The 18,403-nt window shown below is 39.4% G+C and overlaps 1 protein-coding gene across 2 annotated transcripts in view; it reads left to right on the top strand.

The window, feature by feature from the left end:
- The first annotated feature begins 2,950 nt into the window (after positions 1-2,950).
- Positions 2,951-18,403, top strand: part of tbc1d22b (TBC1 domain family, member 22B) — a 60,093-nt gene continuing 44,640 nt past the window's right edge. The window contains exons 1-4 of one of the 2 annotated variants that reach the window (XM_017468915.3): positions 2,951-3,231; positions 12,433-12,489; positions 12,760-13,112; positions 15,671-15,838. In XM_017468915.3, the coding sequence (XP_017324404.1) occupies positions 3,176-3,231; positions 12,433-12,489; positions 12,760-13,112; positions 15,671-15,838 (634 nt within the window). In that variant the 5' untranslated portion in view covers positions 2,951-3,175. The remainder of the gene's footprint in view (positions 3,232-12,432; positions 12,490-12,759; positions 13,113-15,670; positions 15,839-18,403) is intronic. The other variant, XM_017468916.3, reaches the window with a different exon arrangement.

The following is an 18,403-nucleotide window of genomic DNA, read 5'->3' as shown; positions in this document are numbered from 1 at the left end:
GATGATGACGAAGGTGATATTAATGATGATGATGATGGTGATGATGAAGGTGATATTAATGATGACGATTATGGTGGTGGTGATGATGATGATGATGAAGGTGATATTAATGATGGTGATGATGATGATGATGAAGGTGATATTAATGATGACGATTATGGTGGTGGTGATGATGATGATGATGATGGAGGGTGATATTAATGATGATGATGATGATGATGATGATGATGGTGATGATGGTTGATGATGGTGATGATGATGATGGTAATATATAGAATGACATGGCATTGTGTTTACTGAAATGAACAGTGCTTGTATTGAAGGTGTTTTGAAGGTCATCAGCAGGGTTTGTTTATTAACTAAATAGACTAAAGGTCACCAAGCGGGGATAATTACCACTTCAAGGTCACCTCAGCAAGTCCAGACTTACATTCCTTACATCGACAACACCCTTTTGAGTGTCACTGAAGTTACTAAATAAGTCACAGTAGTTACTGAATAGAATAAATAATGAGACCTGAGATTAAGGGGGTAACCATAGTGCCCTCCGCTAATATTGGCACCCTTGGTAAATATGAGCAAAGAAGGCTGTGAAAAATTGTCTTTATTGTTCAACCTTTTGAGCTTTTGTTAAAAAAAAAATCACAAAATACTCTTCTCTCACGGATATCAGACAATTGCAAACAAAACACAGGTTTATCAAAAAAAGTATCTTTCTTAACTATAGGTGTGCAAAAATTATTGGCACCTTTTAGTCAATACTTTGTGCTACTTTCCTTTGCCAAGATAACAGCTTGGAGGCTTCTCCTATAACACTGATGAGGTTGGAGAAAACATGGCAAGGGATCTGAGACCGTTCCTCCATACAGAATCTCTCCAGATCCTTCAAATTTCGAGGTCCACACTGGTGGACTCTCCTCTTCAGTTCACCCCACAGGTTTTCTATGGGTTTCGAGTCAGGGGACTGGGATGGCCATGGCAGGACCTTGATTTTGTGGTCAGTAAACCATTTTTGTGTTTATTTTGATGTATGTTTTGGATCATTGTCTTGCTGGAAGATCCAACCATGGCCCATTTTAAGCTTTCTGGGAGAGGCAGTCAGGTTTTCATTTAATATCTGTTGATATTTGATAGAGTCCATGACACCCTAACAAAATGTCCAGGTCCTCTGGCAGAAAAACAGCCCCAAAACATTCAAGAGCCACCACCATATTTAACCATGAGCATGAGGTACTTTTCCATATGGCTACCTCTCTCTGTGGGCCAAAACCACCTCTGGTGTTTATTGACAAAAAGCCATAGACCATCTGACCATAGAACCCGATCCCATTTGACGTTCCAGTACTGTCTGGCAAACTGAAGATGCTTGAATTTGTTTTTGGATGAGAGTAGAAGCCTTTTTTTTTTAATCCTTCCAAACAACTTGTGGTGATTGTAGTTTTGGAGACTTTCTGATCCCAATACGCAACTAACATCTGCAGTTCTCCAGCTGTGATCCTTGGATATTTTTGGGCCACTCGAACCATCCTCTTCACAGTGCGTTGAGACGATATAGACACACGTCCAATTCCAGGCTGATTCATAACATTACCAGTTGACTGGAACGTCTTAATTATTGTCCTGATGGTAGAAATGGGCATTTTCAATACTTGTACTATTTTCTTATAGCCACGCCCCATTTTGTGAAACTCAACAACCGTTTGCCGCACATCACAGCTGTATTCCTTGGTCTTACATTGTTATGAATGACTAAGGGAACTTGGCCTATGTGTTACCTCATATTTATACCCCTGTGAAACAGGAAGTCATGGTTGAACAATTTCCTGTTCCTAGTCACCTATGTCTAAAATGTAAAATATCAATGGGAATATACTTCAAGTAAATTTTTCTCATATGAATTCATGGGGGTGCCAATAATTGTTGCATACCTATATTTAATGAAGATAATTTTAGGACAAACCTGTGTCGTGTTTACATTTGTTTGATATCCATGAGAGCAGAGTATTTTTGTGAATTTTTTAAGCAAAAGCTCAAAAGGTTAAACAATGAAATAAATTTTTCACAGTCTTCTTTGCTCATATTTACCGAGGGTGCCAATATTAGTGGAGGGCAGTGTATATGAAGCCAGATCACAAAGCTACTGATAGAAGTAAAGAAAATGAGAAGTGGAAAGAAGTTGAAAGAGAAATCAAAGTCAGTGTCTGTCATTTTATAATAATCATTCTGATTGATCAGAAAGTATTAATTACTTTTCTATAACAGTAGTGCTGACAGTAGTTCCAGCAAATCACGTTAATGCATTAATGCACACAATCTAATACGCTGTCATTTTTGTGTGCGTTATTTTTTAGTAACAATTGCATAGAGACTTGTATGATGGAGGCTCGACATAAACACTTTGACAAACCGGTGTAACTGTTGATATGGGGATGTTTTTGTAAGGCAATGGTTATTTAGCATTTTTGAAGGAGTCTCCAGTGTCAGTGCTTTTGTAACAACCACTGAGTTCTCCAACTTTACGACAGTGGACTTCGTAAAGAACAACAACAACAACAACAACTTTGGGTTTCTCTTCCTGAATGTAATATAAATATTATTTAATTTTTTTAACGTTTTAAATTGATTTTACCTTCTGTTTCAAATTGTTGTAGGATGCAATGAATGCAATGCATTCTCAGTGTTTATGTACATACACTCTCTCTCTCTCTCTCTCTCTCTCTCTCTCACACACACACACACGTTTTTCATTATTTTCATTATTTATTCAGAAACATTTAGGATGCAGAGCAACAGTTTAAAAACCATGGGGAATGCAAACATTTACCCTGGATTGTAACCTGCACCTGTCAAAGTGGTCACACAAGGGGATTCAAAGAAATCCCGCCTCTTGGTGTAATTCCGCCCTTCTATTGGTTGACTCCACTGCACCTGTTTGCCGCTTTATCCAATCACAACTGGACGTGCCGTTTCAAGATGGCGGCGTCCATCGCGAAGTATCATCCTCTCACTTTTTGTTGACAAAAACAGCAGAACTGAATCGCTTAAACAGTGCGAGCTCGTGTAATGCAGCACACAAAAAAGAAGAGTACAGCTTTGAATGTCCACCCCTGGAGGAAGCATGTCTTCGCTGTATGTTTTAATGTTTATTTAGGGAGAAATACACGGCTCTGCAGCCATGGCCGCCGACAATAAAATTCATTTCTGGAGGAGGAACGCGAAGGGTCCCGGAAGGTGAGCTGAGGGTTTGAACTTAAATGTTTAGTCTTTAAATATCAACATCTTCCTGTATCTCAGTGATTTATCATCTGTTTTAGGATTGACTGGTTCACAGTGCTAGCTTAATTCGGCCTGAATTAATTTATATATTTAATAGCTTATTTATAATCACTGTCAAAACCCCACAGGCGTTAATATGTAAACTAGTGTGTCCAGCTGTGTAGACGTGAAAACACGTGACCACATGGTATCAGGATCTGGTCGCACGTGCGCTCAGTGGGCATTTTGTAGGTGTACAATCTCCTCCTGTAGACCATGTGTTATAAATGTTTTATGTGCAGATATTATTTGGGTGGTCAGTGACTCTGACATGGTAGTGAACATAGCAGTGGTACTGTGTTAAGTCTGTCTGCTGACACTGATATACTAAAGGGATCACTACTGACCAGAACAAAAGTACCACTGGTGCTGGTACACAATAAGGGTATTAAGCTTGTGATGACTTTTCTAGCTGGTACAGTTAGAGACTAAAGCTTAGTTTTTCCATCACAAAATTGTGCCTTGTTTGCCTTATTGCCCCTTGATGGGCGGGGTACTGGGAGACTAGTAAATAGTACCCATCACAGGTACTCATACATGGTCAAAAGTGGTCAAATCGGTACTCAGGGTACCCGGGGCAAGCAAATTTCAAGTGTGGGCTATATTAGTGTAAACTGTGCTGTGATATTGGGCTGTTGCTATTGATATTATAATTTGACTTTTTATAAGTCGACCGTTTCCTTCAATTTATAATCGAGTAGTCGATATCATATGCCGCTTTAAAACCTACTTCTACAGACAAGTGTTAACATGTTTTCCCTTAACAACGTGTTTTCTGCTACATATACGTGCTATATAAATATACTTTGTTTTATCTTTAAATTCAGACTTGTTAATTCATTTTAAAATAAATTCCCAAGAATCATTTCAAAATGTCCCTTCATGAAAACAAAATGTAGGCCTGCAATATTATTTAAAAAAAAAAAACAACAACAACAAACACCTTTTGTATTTTCATACTAACAACCGAATTCAAATATCTGCTCGAGTAAGAGTAAGAAAGTATCTAGTTTAAAAAAACTAAACAAAAGGTGTTACTCGTTACACAGGAACATCACATAAAACAGGCAGAATTTAAATACATCTACATGCGTCTGATTTAAATCTCCTGTGTTAAGATGCATTTTAAAAAACAGACGTCAAACAAGTCTTCTGAGTGAAAGTTTCTGCTTGCTGGGACATGTGTTAGTGTTATCATAGAGCAGGGTGTTGGGTTCAAACTTAAACGAACTAGTTTAACGCTGGTTAGCTGAACATAAGCATACATTTGCACAGACGGTGCTTAAATTATCAGTGGATCAAAAACAGTAATGTTTCCATTTTGTTTTATTATAAATGAAAGAATTTGTTTTATTGTTTTGTTTATTGTATCTACCGTCCTCTACACGCCTGAATGCAGGAGCGTTTATAAACACGTCAAAGTAATAAACTTACATTTCTCTTCACTAATTTATTGGACCTTTTCTTGCTTTGGCCTAGCCTCTTGTACATTGCTTCTGGAGCATTGTTTGCTGATTATTTGATGATGTGAAATTTTCCATAGAGGATTTAAATATATATATATATATATATATATATATATATACACACACACACACACACACACACACACACACACACACACACACATACATATATAAAAGAGTAGTCAATTATAATCGAGTGTTCGTGACAGCCCGCGTATTCATTTTACTGCCTGCTGCACCACACACATTGGCTGAGGAGCAATTTGTTGAACAGTAGAATGTTTTAATGCAAAGCCGTCATACAACTCCCCTGTTTGCAGTTAAGCATATGGCTATAAAATAAAGACTCAAACCTGATTCAAATAATCAGTATGTTTACATGGACAACAATAATCCAATATTAACCCGATTACGACAATACTCTGACCTAACTACTATATAGTAGGTGAAATACATGTATCTCGGCTACTATACAGTAGGTAAGTACACGGTTTGGGACGCAGTCATTTATTTGCAAGTACAGCATGACAAATAATTAACCGCACTTGAAGCTTTCGTAAAAATAAAAACACCCCAAACTGTATACAGTACCATAATGAATACAAACTGTATGTTAATACGTGAAATTCTGAAGGGGAACGTCGGACGGCGTGGCGCGGGGACGTAATGACGTGTGCCGTTAATCGCTCTATGTTCTATGACACGTAAAACGGGAACATGAAAGGAGCATTCTAAAAGCGACTCATGTAAACACCTTAATCAGAATATTGTCTTATTCAGAATAAGATCAATATTTAGATTACTGCTGTCCATGTAAACAAATCAATGTGCAATGTGAATAGACGACGCGTTGGCCAGTGTCTTGCGGACTTTTCTTGAGGACACAAATACAGTGTTCTGCGTTTTAATATACTTGTTAATATTCCTTAGTCTCTAATAATGCACTTAACCAGCTAATTATTTGACTGTACATAATTGCAGCATGTTAGCAATTTGATTTCTGGGCAATCTAATTCTAGTCAGCACTTTGGTGCGTTCACTTCCTAATGAATTTATGATGTGTCTGCTTCTTAAAGTACCTATATAGTAAATTAGGTGCTGAATCACGACCAATAAAAGCATCACAACACTTTAGTGAATCACTGTGCCACTTCCGGTGGTTCTAATCTGAATGACTTTCTTAAAAACGAGTGAGATTTCAGCATTGTGGTTTTACTGTTATCTTGTTTCAGTGTTCTTAAAACCAGGAAGTTCTAACTGTCACCACAATCTTGGGTACTTCCCTATAAGTGAACAGCAGACACGGCTGTATCAGATTTCATAAACCTTGTCTGGGGTTTTTCTTTTGTTTTAGAAAGTATTACCTATTACTTTGAGAAACCGTCTTGTGTAATTCTATATTTCGCTAGGATTAGGCGTAAAGCTTGTGTTCTTTGCCTAGTTGTAATATGTCTAGGTGACTGAACTTGTATAAGCTTGAAGACATATTACCACTTTTTTCTAAAGAGACATTGTCAGTGTGGCTCTCATTGTCTTGCGGCTCACAGTTGCTACACCTTTCACACGAACTTTATGACGTAAAAGCTCTACAGGCAGCCTCCTTTCTTTAATCTTACTAAGGTTCTTGGATGTCCTTAAGCGCGTGGGTGGTGGATTTCTAACGAACTGGTTTAGGACACACCTGCCAGCTGTTGTTTTGATTTTCTATTACATTGACTCGCAGTGCTGAGTTTAGTCCTGCTTATGCACTTCAGGGCTGGATCCAAATAAAAAATAAAACGACATTTAAATCAATGATTTTTCAAATGCATTACAATATTGTAAGTTTGCCACAGAATTTGTGTTTTTCCTCACTCTGCATCGGTGTCTATACCTGACTCATACATTTAATGTATTGATATGAATATCAGAATACCCAGTATTTATCTAACACTAGTTCTCTAACTCACCAACCTTCTAACAGAGATAAACCTGACATGATCCAATCGGATAACAACGGTTTTAGTATGTGTCACAATTTTATCATGGTTTCGTAACTTGTTACTATTTTGTAAACCAACCACAGTCCTGATGTAATCTAAAAATGAACATAATGCTAAACTGGCTTGTTGGGTAGCATTAGTCAGCTAATTAATGCAAACAAACCTGATATTTTCGTTAGCCACATAGATAAATTTTTCAGCTCGCTGCATGTTGTGTGGTAACTGGTGTCATAACTAGGTATAAGAGCAGATATAATATACTTTTACAAAGGTAGAGACTTGAAAATGATACAATAGGAAGATTCTGGCCAGTCCATGGTGAAAGAGTCCACAGAGGAAGAGTGGCCAATTCGCACTGGAAAGAGTACCATTCTACAGGTATTTAATCAAAAGGGGACAATGAATTTCACAGAAATGAACACAAAATCAAGCAAATCCGCAGTATTTGGAGGAGCTTGCGATTTTTCAAAATTTCCGCAGATTTTGGGCAAAGACGCTCCATGTGACATCATCACAACGCATATTCAGCCAAAGCGCACTTCGAATCATGTGTGTCAAACATGAGTACAGCTAAAGGATCTCATTTCGTCACTGCAAAAGACAACAAAAAACAATTTTGTTCGATTTCAGTTCTGCCAATTCAAGTAGTTTTCCGCAGAAAAAGCACAAAAAACTCAGCAAGTTGCATCGAAAATTTAGAAAAATTGCCACAGCAAAATCGAGCATTTTTGGACGTAACAATCACAAAAAATAAAAAAATCCCTCTCCTGTACAGACTGGTTTTTCATAGATGGTTATTATGATATGTGACTATGTATTAACATGAGGCCATTGTAAGACCTTGGTCAAAAAACTATTTGGCCAATTTGTGTGTTTTATGATAATGAATAATGAGTCTTTATTGGTCACATATACATTATAGAACAGTGAAATTCTTTTCTTCACATTCCCCAGCATGTTAAGTTGGGGTCAGAGTGCAGGGTCAGCCATGATACAGCACCCCTGGAGCAGTGAGGGTTAAGGGCCTTGCTCAAAGACCCAACAGTGGCAGCTTGGCAGTGCTGGGGCTTGAACCTTCCGATCAGTAACCCACAGCCTTAACCGCTAAGCCACCACTTCCCCCTTTAATACCTATGGAGTGATTTTCAAGCAGCTTCAGGCTGCTTTTGTCTCACAGATCTGGCAACCCTGATTGGCCCCTCATCCAACACATTATCGCCATCCTTCTCGTCATTGCAGAAATTGTTGTTTATTCTCTGTTATTCTTCCCCTTCGGTATTTTCTCCCCCCTCTTTTTTTGTTCCTATTATACCTTGGGAAATGGTGTTGCTGTGTCATGCTGCTAGTCATGTTCCTGAGAAACCAAAAAGCTCACAGTTGCCTGTTCTGAAGACTTTCCAACTGTGGAAAACCTTACAGCTTTATCTCTAACGGTTCCATAGTGTTAACACTGGAGATGCTTTTCAAAACGCTAAATCAACATCTCTAAGCCGGATCTACCGTCAGAGCTGCTGACGAATGAGATTTAAGAATTCAACAACACCGTGTGTCATTTTTGTTAATTAAAACCAGATTACAGTGTTTACCGGGTAAATTCTGAGTCACTGACTCGATCTCTTGGCTCTCCAGGCGGCCCTCTAACAAACTTTTTAGCTTACTTCATTTAATAAATGAATGCAGCTGCCCTTTATATCTTGCCAGAGTTTTCTCTAAGGAGAAAAGTTGACAAGGGCATGTTAAAAGCAGCACTGAAACTCGGCCAAGACCTGTGATATCTTCCAAGGACACTCAGGACAACACCCCTGACTTCTTACCACAGCCGGTTTTGCAATCGATGAACGTAGAATAAGTGATGAGCTAAAAGCCCCTTAAGGTTATACATGTTTAAGTGCAGTGTGTGTTTGCTGGGGAAGATCTGTTGTAGCTGCAGGGCAACAGGCGTGTAGCTGATGTAATGTTTGGCTATGCGATGTTGGACCTCTGATTAGTCAAGGGGAGTTTGTGAATGTTGAATGTGAAAAATAATACTCTGTTGAGCAAGCTTCAGCTTTTTAGATAAACGTGGTAGGAATGCTCGAGTCACCCAAAACCATGTGCAGAAACGTTCAGTGTTTGGCATTAGTTTTAGCTTAAGGCTAGCCGAAAGCAATTTTGTTATTTTTTTTCAATGAAGAAAGAAGAGACAAAAGATGGAAAAGAAAACCCCATCAACATGGGTTTTGACTATTTTTTTTTTTTTTTTTTTTAAAAGAAAGACTAGTAAAAAATACACTGAACGTTGCCATGTTCTGCACTGTACATGTACCGAAACAGCCAGGATGTATAGCTCCACTATGTTATATCTTGTGTAGTGCACAAACAAAAAAACTACATTTAATGTAGTAAATAGGCTTGTACGATATTGATTTTTCCCTACGTAGGATTTTCCATTTTAAAATATTGCGATAAACGATTTAATCATCCAAAACTGTTTGTCTAAAAAAAAAAAAAAAAAAAAAAAAAAAAAAACAATACAGGAAAGCAAGAATTTCTACCATTTCTGGTGTAAGGATAGTATTGGAGAGTTTAATAAAACGATCCGCTGTGCAGTTGGATCATGTGACAATCACGGACTCACGAACTCAGTTGGATGATGTATTTTCAAACGATCCTGCATTCAGTCCGTACAGGATTTCTCATAGTTTTATTTTCGCGATCGCTGCAGCCAAGAATGCTTGCTTTTGCTGCGGCTTTGAAAATGAGACCTTTTAGCTGTACTCATGTTCGATGCACGTGAATCGAAGAGGGCTTTGGATGAATGTGCGTTGTGATGACGTCACATGACGCGTCTTGACTCAAATCTGCGGAAAATCTCGCAAGCTCCTCCGAGTACATCGGAGTTTGCTTGATTTTTGCCTTCATTTCAGCGATCGCAAAATCTTGGAATGACTGGATCCTGCAATAATGCTCTGTAAACAATAATTAAAAAAAAAAAAAAACCCATAGCAGCACATATGGATATAATCTTTTTACAAATAAGCTGTCTAATGTTCACATGGCTGACATTTTCACAGTGTTTAAAGTATAAGATTGGATTATGTTTAATCTATTTGGGTCAAAATAATGTTGCTTTTAAATCTTCTAGAAAAAAGGCGTTTAAAAAAAGAAAAGGAAAAAAAAAAATCTGCTATAGTGAAATACTCAATCCAAACTCTCAAGACATTTTCAAATGAGTTCTATATTGATGTAGTACATTTTCACAGCAGGTAAAAGAACCCTATTATACCATATACACTGATCAGCTATAACATTAAAACCACTGACAGGTGACGTGAATAACATTGATTATCTCGTTACAGTGACGCCTCTCAAGCGGTGGGATAAATCAGGCAGTAAGTGAACAGTCAGTTCTTGAAGTTAATGTGTTGGAAGTAGGAAAAATGGGCAAGCGTAAGGATCTGAGTGACTTTGACAAATTGCGATGGCTAGATGACTGGCTCAGAGCGTTTCCAAAGTGGCAGGTCTTGTGTTGTTTTCCCGAGATTCAGTGGCTCATTCATGCGCTTTGGGAACAATAAGCAATGTCGTGCTGGGAAACGTCGGGTCCTGGCATTCATGTGGATGTTACTAGGTACCGCCTACCTAAACATTTTTGCAGCCCAAGTACACTCCATCATGGTCTCCATCGTGGTCTCCATCCTGGTCTCCGTCATGGTCTCTTTCAGCAGGATAATCCGCCCTCTCCACACTGCAAAAATAGTTCAGGAACGGTATGAGGATTCAAATTCCCCAGATCTCAATCTGATTACGCATCAAGTAAATGGGATGGTCTGGACAAACAAGTCTGATCCATGGAGGCTCCACCTCGCAACTTACAGGACTTAAAGGATCTGCTTCTAACGTCTTGGTGCCAGATACCACAGCACACCTTCAGAGCTGTTTTGGCAGCACAAGGGGGACCTACACAATATTCGGCAGGTGGTTTTAATGTTATGGCTGATCGGTGTATGTTGCTTTATCAAAAAAAAAAAAAAAACACAACATCTGCACAATGATGCACAACTAAAACCATTGCATCCCGATGCTTTTAAATGAACACACGACGAACAGTTTCCTATGAACCCAGCTCTGTTGATATGATCATATTATTAAAATTAAAAATGAGCTTCCAGTGAAGATGATATGGCGACACATTTATGACGGATTATTTTATTTTTCTGTGATTGTTGGATATATTTTCTCATAATGCATGCACACAGAATCACTAGATATGAGGAATAACTATTTTTATTTTCAACATCAAATGAAGCGACGTGTTCCAGTTACGTTTGATGTAACGATAATAATAATAATAATAATAATAATAATAATAAAGGCTTGTGTGTAATTTTCGTTTAATGCTGATAGAATAATGTTAATCTGAGGTCAGTGCTTCCTTACGCTTTCTTCCACAACGTCCTTGCTTGTCATATGCAGGATTCTTGCTTTTGTGTTGATAAATGTGTATTTATTGAAGCGGAAGATTCTGTCTGAAAGTGTGGTGTGAGTATATCCAGGCCACCAATGGAAAAATATCATTAATTAAGGCCGTTAGCGCCATTTAGCTTTATATTTGATGAGTCCGTCTGTTCCAAGCGGCGCGAGCTGCTGCCACCTGGGTGCTGTAGTAGATTAGGAAATTAAAGTAATTTATATTGTAATTATTACATTAATCCACAGCAAATGGACCATTAGTGTATAGCCATAACCCCAAAATGGTGTGTGTGTGTGTGTGTGTGTGTGTGTGTTGAACAGGATGGATGTGTACCATGTGATGAAGATAACAGTTTCTTCTGGCAGAGTGATTAGAGCACAGCATGCCTACTTGGGAAGTCTCCTCTTTTCACCCAGTGACACATTTGGAGGATTATTTGTCTTTATGTTCTCGCCAAGACATTTAGCTCTCATTGATTTTAACGTGAACAATGTGTTCTTTGGTGGTACATCCTTGTGGCCTTGTGCAGAATCTGCAAAATATCGCCACTGCCTCTAAAATTCCTCCTTAGCCCCAAAACTCCAAGCAGTGATGCTGCATTTATCTTCTTGAGGGCAAAGCCCAAACCATTTGCCCTTGTTTATGAGGATTGCTGAAATAAATCACTCCGTTTATGCATTAGTGGTGTGCGAAAAGTACATTATAGCACAATTTTCCTCGCTGAGACGAAACCTGTAAATAACGATCCTTTTGTGCGCTTTTTCCCAGAGATGCTGGTATAACAAGGTGCTTTATTTGTCCACTACTTTGTGTTTGTTATTGGAATATGTATAAGAATAGTAGTGGTGCAAAGATTCACCATTCAAAATTCAGGTTTATACAGCAGTAGGAAATCAAAATGATGTATATGTCTGTGCCTGTCAGTCAGAGTGAAGGAGGTGTGGCCTCATTTCCAGGGAATGAGGATATCCGTTCGAGGGAATGACATTACAAATTTTTTTTATTTTTTATTTTTTTAACTGAGGGTACGGTTTACAAATCTGAGGGCACGGATTACACAAGGCTGTATTTTTTTTTTTCTTACGTGACACTAGGGGCGCTCCGTACACCCTTAATAGACAGGTGAGGAAAACAAACTTGTTTAAAATTCACACAGCAGTGTGATCTGTCTCTCTTTTTCTGTCTGTCTCTCTTGCCGTTATTTGCTCTCTCTTAGTCTGCAGCCTATCTACGGGGCGCGGTACCCACCTGTGGACCCTCGGGTACTCTGCTCGTAAGTGCAGCCACCTGCATGGATAATCTGCCCTCAGTGGATGATTGACTCCTTAACCTTGTTATTTTCATCTGTTTCTGTTCCTGTGCTCGAATTCATCCCAGTCTGTTGCCCATTGAACCTCAATATCCAAGTCGAGCATTTGTCGTCCCCCCCCCCCCCCCCCCCCCCTTTTGACACAAGAGTTTGAACAGAATGTTTGTTTAATGTTTTTTATTTAATCTCACAAGATTCTTTTAAAATGTTTTCTTTACCTTTCCAAATTGTCAGGTTTCTGAAAGACACTCCAAAGTCAAACGCTGTGAGCGTCAAATCAAAGAAGCCATCCACTTTCCATGAGTTTGCACGCAGCACCAACGATGCCTGGGACATAGACGACGTGGAAGACAGCGGGTTCTTCACTCCGACACACTCTGTTCCTGTGCAGTCACACTCCACAGTCAAAGCACCCCGTCTGAAAGAGACCAATCGTGTGATGGATAAAGAGCCGGAGCCAAGACCAGGGGACAGATTGGAAGCAGGAAGCAGAGAGGTCTGCCGAGATCAGCTGAGGTCTGACAGTGAGTCGGTAAATGGCAGAGTGGTGAAGTCCAGCAGTGACGTCCAGCTGAACAGTAATTCAGGTAATCATTGCGTGTCTCAAATTTTGAACCCTTTTTATAGATGAACTTCAGAAAGTTTCAGAACAAGGTTGTGACATATAGTAGAGGTCGACCGATCGATTGGTTTTGCGATTCATTGGCACCGATAACCAATTGCTGAAACTATCATTTATCTGCAAAAATCCACAACGATAGTTTTTCCCGGTTGCTGGATCGGCTGAGAAGGGTCCACTGCCATTTTACAGAACGTGAGCAGCCTCTAGAGGCGAAATAAAAAACTATCGCTGACAAATTTAGTTGTCCTTTGAAGTGTTGTGTGGTTTTTTTTTTTTTTTTTTTTTTTTTTTTTTTTTTTTTTTTTTTTAAATTCATATTGGATATCTCTATTTTTATTTGTTATTTGAAGTGTTACTTTTTGGTTCAGTTTGAATGTATATATTTTATTTACTTGAATATTTAATATTAATTGTTTATATATATATATATAATCATTTTTAAAAAGTACAGTGCATTTTCATGGTACAGTCAGTACTGTTTATTTTTGTCATGAAGTTCAGCAATATTTTACTTTGAGTGTTGTTTTCATTCAGTATCAATTTAAAAAAGTCATAATGGGCTGATTAATCGATTATTTATTATAAATATCGGTCGACCTCTAACATATAGAGCAGCAAAAGTCTTACCAGAAGACTATAGATGTAATCCAAACCAAATTTAAACCTATTGATGATGCTGGCCCACATATGGGTGTGATGGTCAGACAAACTTTTGGCCCTGTAGTGTATTTCACAATTAATTTTGGCAAGCAAGGCAAAGCAGACTCCAATGTGCTCTATTAAAAAAAACATGAACAAGAGGATCTACTATGTTGCTACAATATTATAGCGTTTAAACAGTATTTTTTTTATTAAAGAGCATTAGAGGTATGGCCTACCTAAGCATCCAGAGCAATATCAGCGATCTAATTTGCTCGTTTCGGATAGAATCGGTTAGGGCAAGCCGAGGGTTTGCCAGTATATTCATTTCAACTGCAGTTCACCATGCAGGTAGCACATGGCTTGAAAAATGTCCTACTGCTGTTTTAAAGTAACTGACAGTGATCCATTGTGTGAAAATTGCGTCCTGTTGTATGTTTGAAAACTGCAGAAAATGAGCCGCACTCTGCTGTGCGTCGGCCAGGCCGAGACCGCTCGAGGTGGAGTTTCTGTGTTTGAATGACTTTTCTATTCACATTATTCTCGGTGGGCGCACTTAGTGGTTAGCACGTTCGCCTCACACCTCCAGGGTCGGGGGTTCAATTCACACCGTGGGCCTGTGTGTGCGGAGTTTGCATGTTCTCCCCGTGCTGCGCGGGTTTCCTCCGGGCACTCCGGTTTCCAAAGACATGCATGGTAGGCTGATTGGTGTGTCTAAAGTGTCCGTAGTGTATGAATGGATGTGTGTATGTGTTTGTGTGCCCTGCGGTGGATTGGCACCCTGTCCAGGGTGTACCCCGCCTTGTGCCCGATGCTCTCTGGGATAGGCTCCAGGTTCCCCGTGACCCTGAAGAGGATTAAGCGGTATAGAAGAAGGATGGATGGATGGATGGATGGATTATTCTCAGTTATATGGAAGGGAAACTCGGTTTTCGCCCGGAACTATTTTCTTGGAATAAGAGAGTTTCCAGAAGGTCACAGAAACAGTAACAGAAACAGAAAAAAAACCCCAACCAAATAGACAATTGAGTTTAAGCAGGAAGCAGTCAGACATAAACAGTATTGAAAAAACTAGCAATGACCTTGGAGGTCATGAATTAGATTACAGCATGGTGAAAGAGAGCACACACATATACACGTGTACACACACATGCACACACACTCAGAAAGAGTGTGTGTTTTGTCTTAGGTTTTGCTTTATCAGTGTTCAGCTACATTCAGAAGAGTTCAGTTTCAGATGATTTGCAGCTACAGAATTGACGAAAAGACCCGTCTGTCTGTCTCTCATATTGCATATTGATCTATTTATCTCTCTATAGCTGTCTGTCTGTCAGAATCAAGCTGTGTTTATCTATCTGCATCTGTCGATATCTAGCTGTCTCTCTGTCCACCTGTATATTTCTCTGTCTATCTGTCTCTGTCTGTCAGTATCAAGCTATGTCTGTCGGTCTCTCTGTAGCTGTCTGTCTGTCTTTGTTTATATCTAGCTATCTTTCTTTCACTCTGTCTATACCTGCCTAGCTGTCAGTCTCTGTCATTATATATGTCCATCTGAATGTGTATATTTGTCTATCTTATATCCAGCTATCTTTGCACTTATAGCGCTTTTTAACCTTAGCGGTTTTACAAAGCGTTTAGCAGTACTTAGCGGTTCTACAAAGCGCTTTACACTGTTTCTCATTCACACATACTCAGACACACGTAGCAAGGCGCTAGCTTGCCATCAGGAGCAACTTGGGGTTCAGTTTCTTACCCAAGGACACGTGTGGAGTCACGTGGGCCGGGAATCGAACCGCCAACCCTACGAATAGTTGACAACCCGCTCTACCAGTCTGTCTTGTCTTTAGTGCGCTCATTCGTCACAGTGTTTTGTGTCTTGTCCAGAGCGCAGCACTCTACAGAAGCAACAGTCTCTCCCCATGCGTCCCATCATCCCTCTAGTGGCCCGCATTTCAGACCAGAATGCATCTGGAGCTCCACCCATGACCGTGCGAGAGAAGACCCGACTGGATAAGTTCAGGCTGCTGCTGGCCAGTCCCAACACAGACCTGGGTGAGTACGAGAATACTGAGGTAAAGGAATCTGTTATTCTAAAATGAATTGATTTCACACACACACACTGTGTATGTGTTTAATACACTCTGTGTTAGTAGAGTCTCTGTAATTGATGTATATGGTCTGATTACAGAGTTATAAGCTAGTATTATAAGTACATTGTGGAGCCTATGTGTAACTATTAGACTATTAATCTCAAGCGCATGTAGTACCTTTAATACGTCAAAAAATAAAATGGTTTTAAGGCATTTCAACATCTCAGAGGAATAGAAGTGGAAAAGTGTCGTTCGTCTCGCTCGGTATCTTAATATAACGGCACAGAATTCTTGATTCTGATTGGTCAGAAGGTGTTAAGATGTTTATTTCATGAGAAAGGAACTAGACACAATTATGTTGTTATATTATTGTGAATTCTGGATTCTACCAGTAGGTGGTATGAATAAAGTAACGGTTGTTATTACTTCACAATTCAGACTCTCTGTTTCTGTACTCGTGAGCTGCGGGATAATTAGCAGCAGAGCTGAGAAACTCGGCTCGAGGGTCTTTCTTTTGTGACCTTTAACAGCAAGAAATGACAGAAATCTCGAGCTTGAAGTTTGAACCTTTTCTCTCCCCAGACGTCACTTTTAAAAAAAAAAAAAAAAAAAAAAAAAAAAAAAACTTTCTTCATGGTGCCAACGTGGGTGGCAGGTACACACAGCTGAGATGGTGGGAGTGCTGAAAGAGAAACTGTTATTTTAGTCTTCCTGGGGTCGTGCTGAGCGAGCCTTCTGTTCTCCAAGCACGTCGCAGCGATCAGGCATTTAAACACACCTCAGAGCTGTCGAGAAAACCTAAACCAAGCCTCGTGAGTGCTTTTGCTCGACGAGGCACGCTGACTGTAACGGTTCAATTAAGGGAGAGGGTGCTTTCATCATGCCACGAAGTGAAATCGAAACACTAGCTGGAGCTCGGGTGGCTGTGACTGACGTGATGTCGCAGCAGGGTGTAAGAACTCATCACTTATCTCTGGAATGCTCTCTTATTTTTCTGAGTCTTCTTCTTCTACTACTTGCTCTATGTACTTCTAGCATGTGTGTATTCAAGCAAGATAACAAATTAGGGCTTCTATTAGCGTTGGAAGTAAGCTTGAACGCAGTGACTTGTCTCGCCGTCTCTCCTCAGTTCGTCTTCGCGTGACGTCTGGCGAGCAACCAATACGGTCGGTGTCGTAGGAGTGGTTTTTTTTTTGTTGTCGCAGGAGATGTTTTTGTTTTGTCTTTCTCAATGTTGTAATTCAAAGCTTTCAGAGAGCAGTCACCACCACCATATGTCGCTCTGCGGTGTTAACAGGAAAAAATACAAGGGGAAAAAAAACTACTCTTTTATCTAAATTGGCTGCAATCACCCCGAGGGTGATTCTTAAGATGCCATACCTGCAGCGGCTGCCTATTAATTAGCTAAATTCATTATTTATTTTACGCACCTGTCATCATTTGAGAATAACGTGGCTCCTGTAAAACGGCACAGCAAATGGTAGCTTGTGTACTGGCAGATGGAATCTGAGTTTAAGAGGCGTAACCTCCCAGCGTGAGAAAAGTCCTGCCAAATTTAAACCACACAAAGGAACTGGAGAACATTTGCCATGACTTTTTCCTTGAACCTGGTAACCGCCATGCCTCCGAAATTGTAGAGTCCAAGCCTGAAAAATTATTCACTCACTCAATGATTTTATTCAGGGAACATAATAAAAACTGGAGGAAAAAAAAGTTTTAAAATGGCAGTAGTTCATCCTGAATGTTCAGTTGGCAGCGTAGAGGGAAAAATAGATTTATCCAAATCCCTTAGCATTCATTAGGGGTGTAGCGTTATGTTACACTTAAGTCAGGATCTGGTTAGATTCATGATTCTGGCTTCACGATTCAATTCGATTAGATTCTCAGAATGTTTTGAACAAAATTTAAATGAAGACAAATGCAGATTAAAGAGACTCATTAAAAAAAATATTCTGAATCATAAACAGTGCACAACAGTGTGAACTTTTGCCTGTATAAAACTAAATGAATAAAATTGCTATGAACAGAGGATTGATATTGTACACAAAATTGTACTACGGCTTCATCGTGATCTATAAGATAAATAACTACATTTATAAATTCACCAAAAAATGTGATCTGATCGATTAAAACATAACGAGCTCAGTAGCAGAGCTTGAGGTGCCATTTTAACTAGTAAATGGAGCTCCAAAGGCGGCTAAAATGCCCGGTTTCTGCATCCTCTTTCTTGAGCACTGTAGACTGCTGGTGAGTGGGGCTGGTATCATTGGAAAGCTATTTTTAATGGTTTATAATGGTGCATAAAATTATACTGTGTGTTGGTCATTGTCATACAAAGATATCGGTAACTTCACAAGTGCAGATGATTCCCAGTATTGCCACAGACTCTCCACGAAAGAATGTGACCAGCGTTCTCTCTATATACTAAAGCTATATATTATGGGTTGTGCAGATTGGGGACTCTGGTGTTCAAACAGTGCAGTTGCATTAGATTCATAATTAATAGAATGCCGATTTCCATTATGTG

The sequence above is a fragment of the Ictalurus punctatus genome, chromosome 5, assembly GCF_001660625.3.
Source record: "Ictalurus punctatus breed USDA103 chromosome 5, Coco_2.0, whole genome shotgun sequence".
In the NCBI taxonomy this organism is placed as follows: Eukaryota; Metazoa; Chordata; class Actinopteri; order Siluriformes; family Ictaluridae; genus Ictalurus; species Ictalurus punctatus.
Note: the sequence above shows the minus strand (reverse complement) of the source record. Positions and strands in the feature narration are given on the sequence as shown.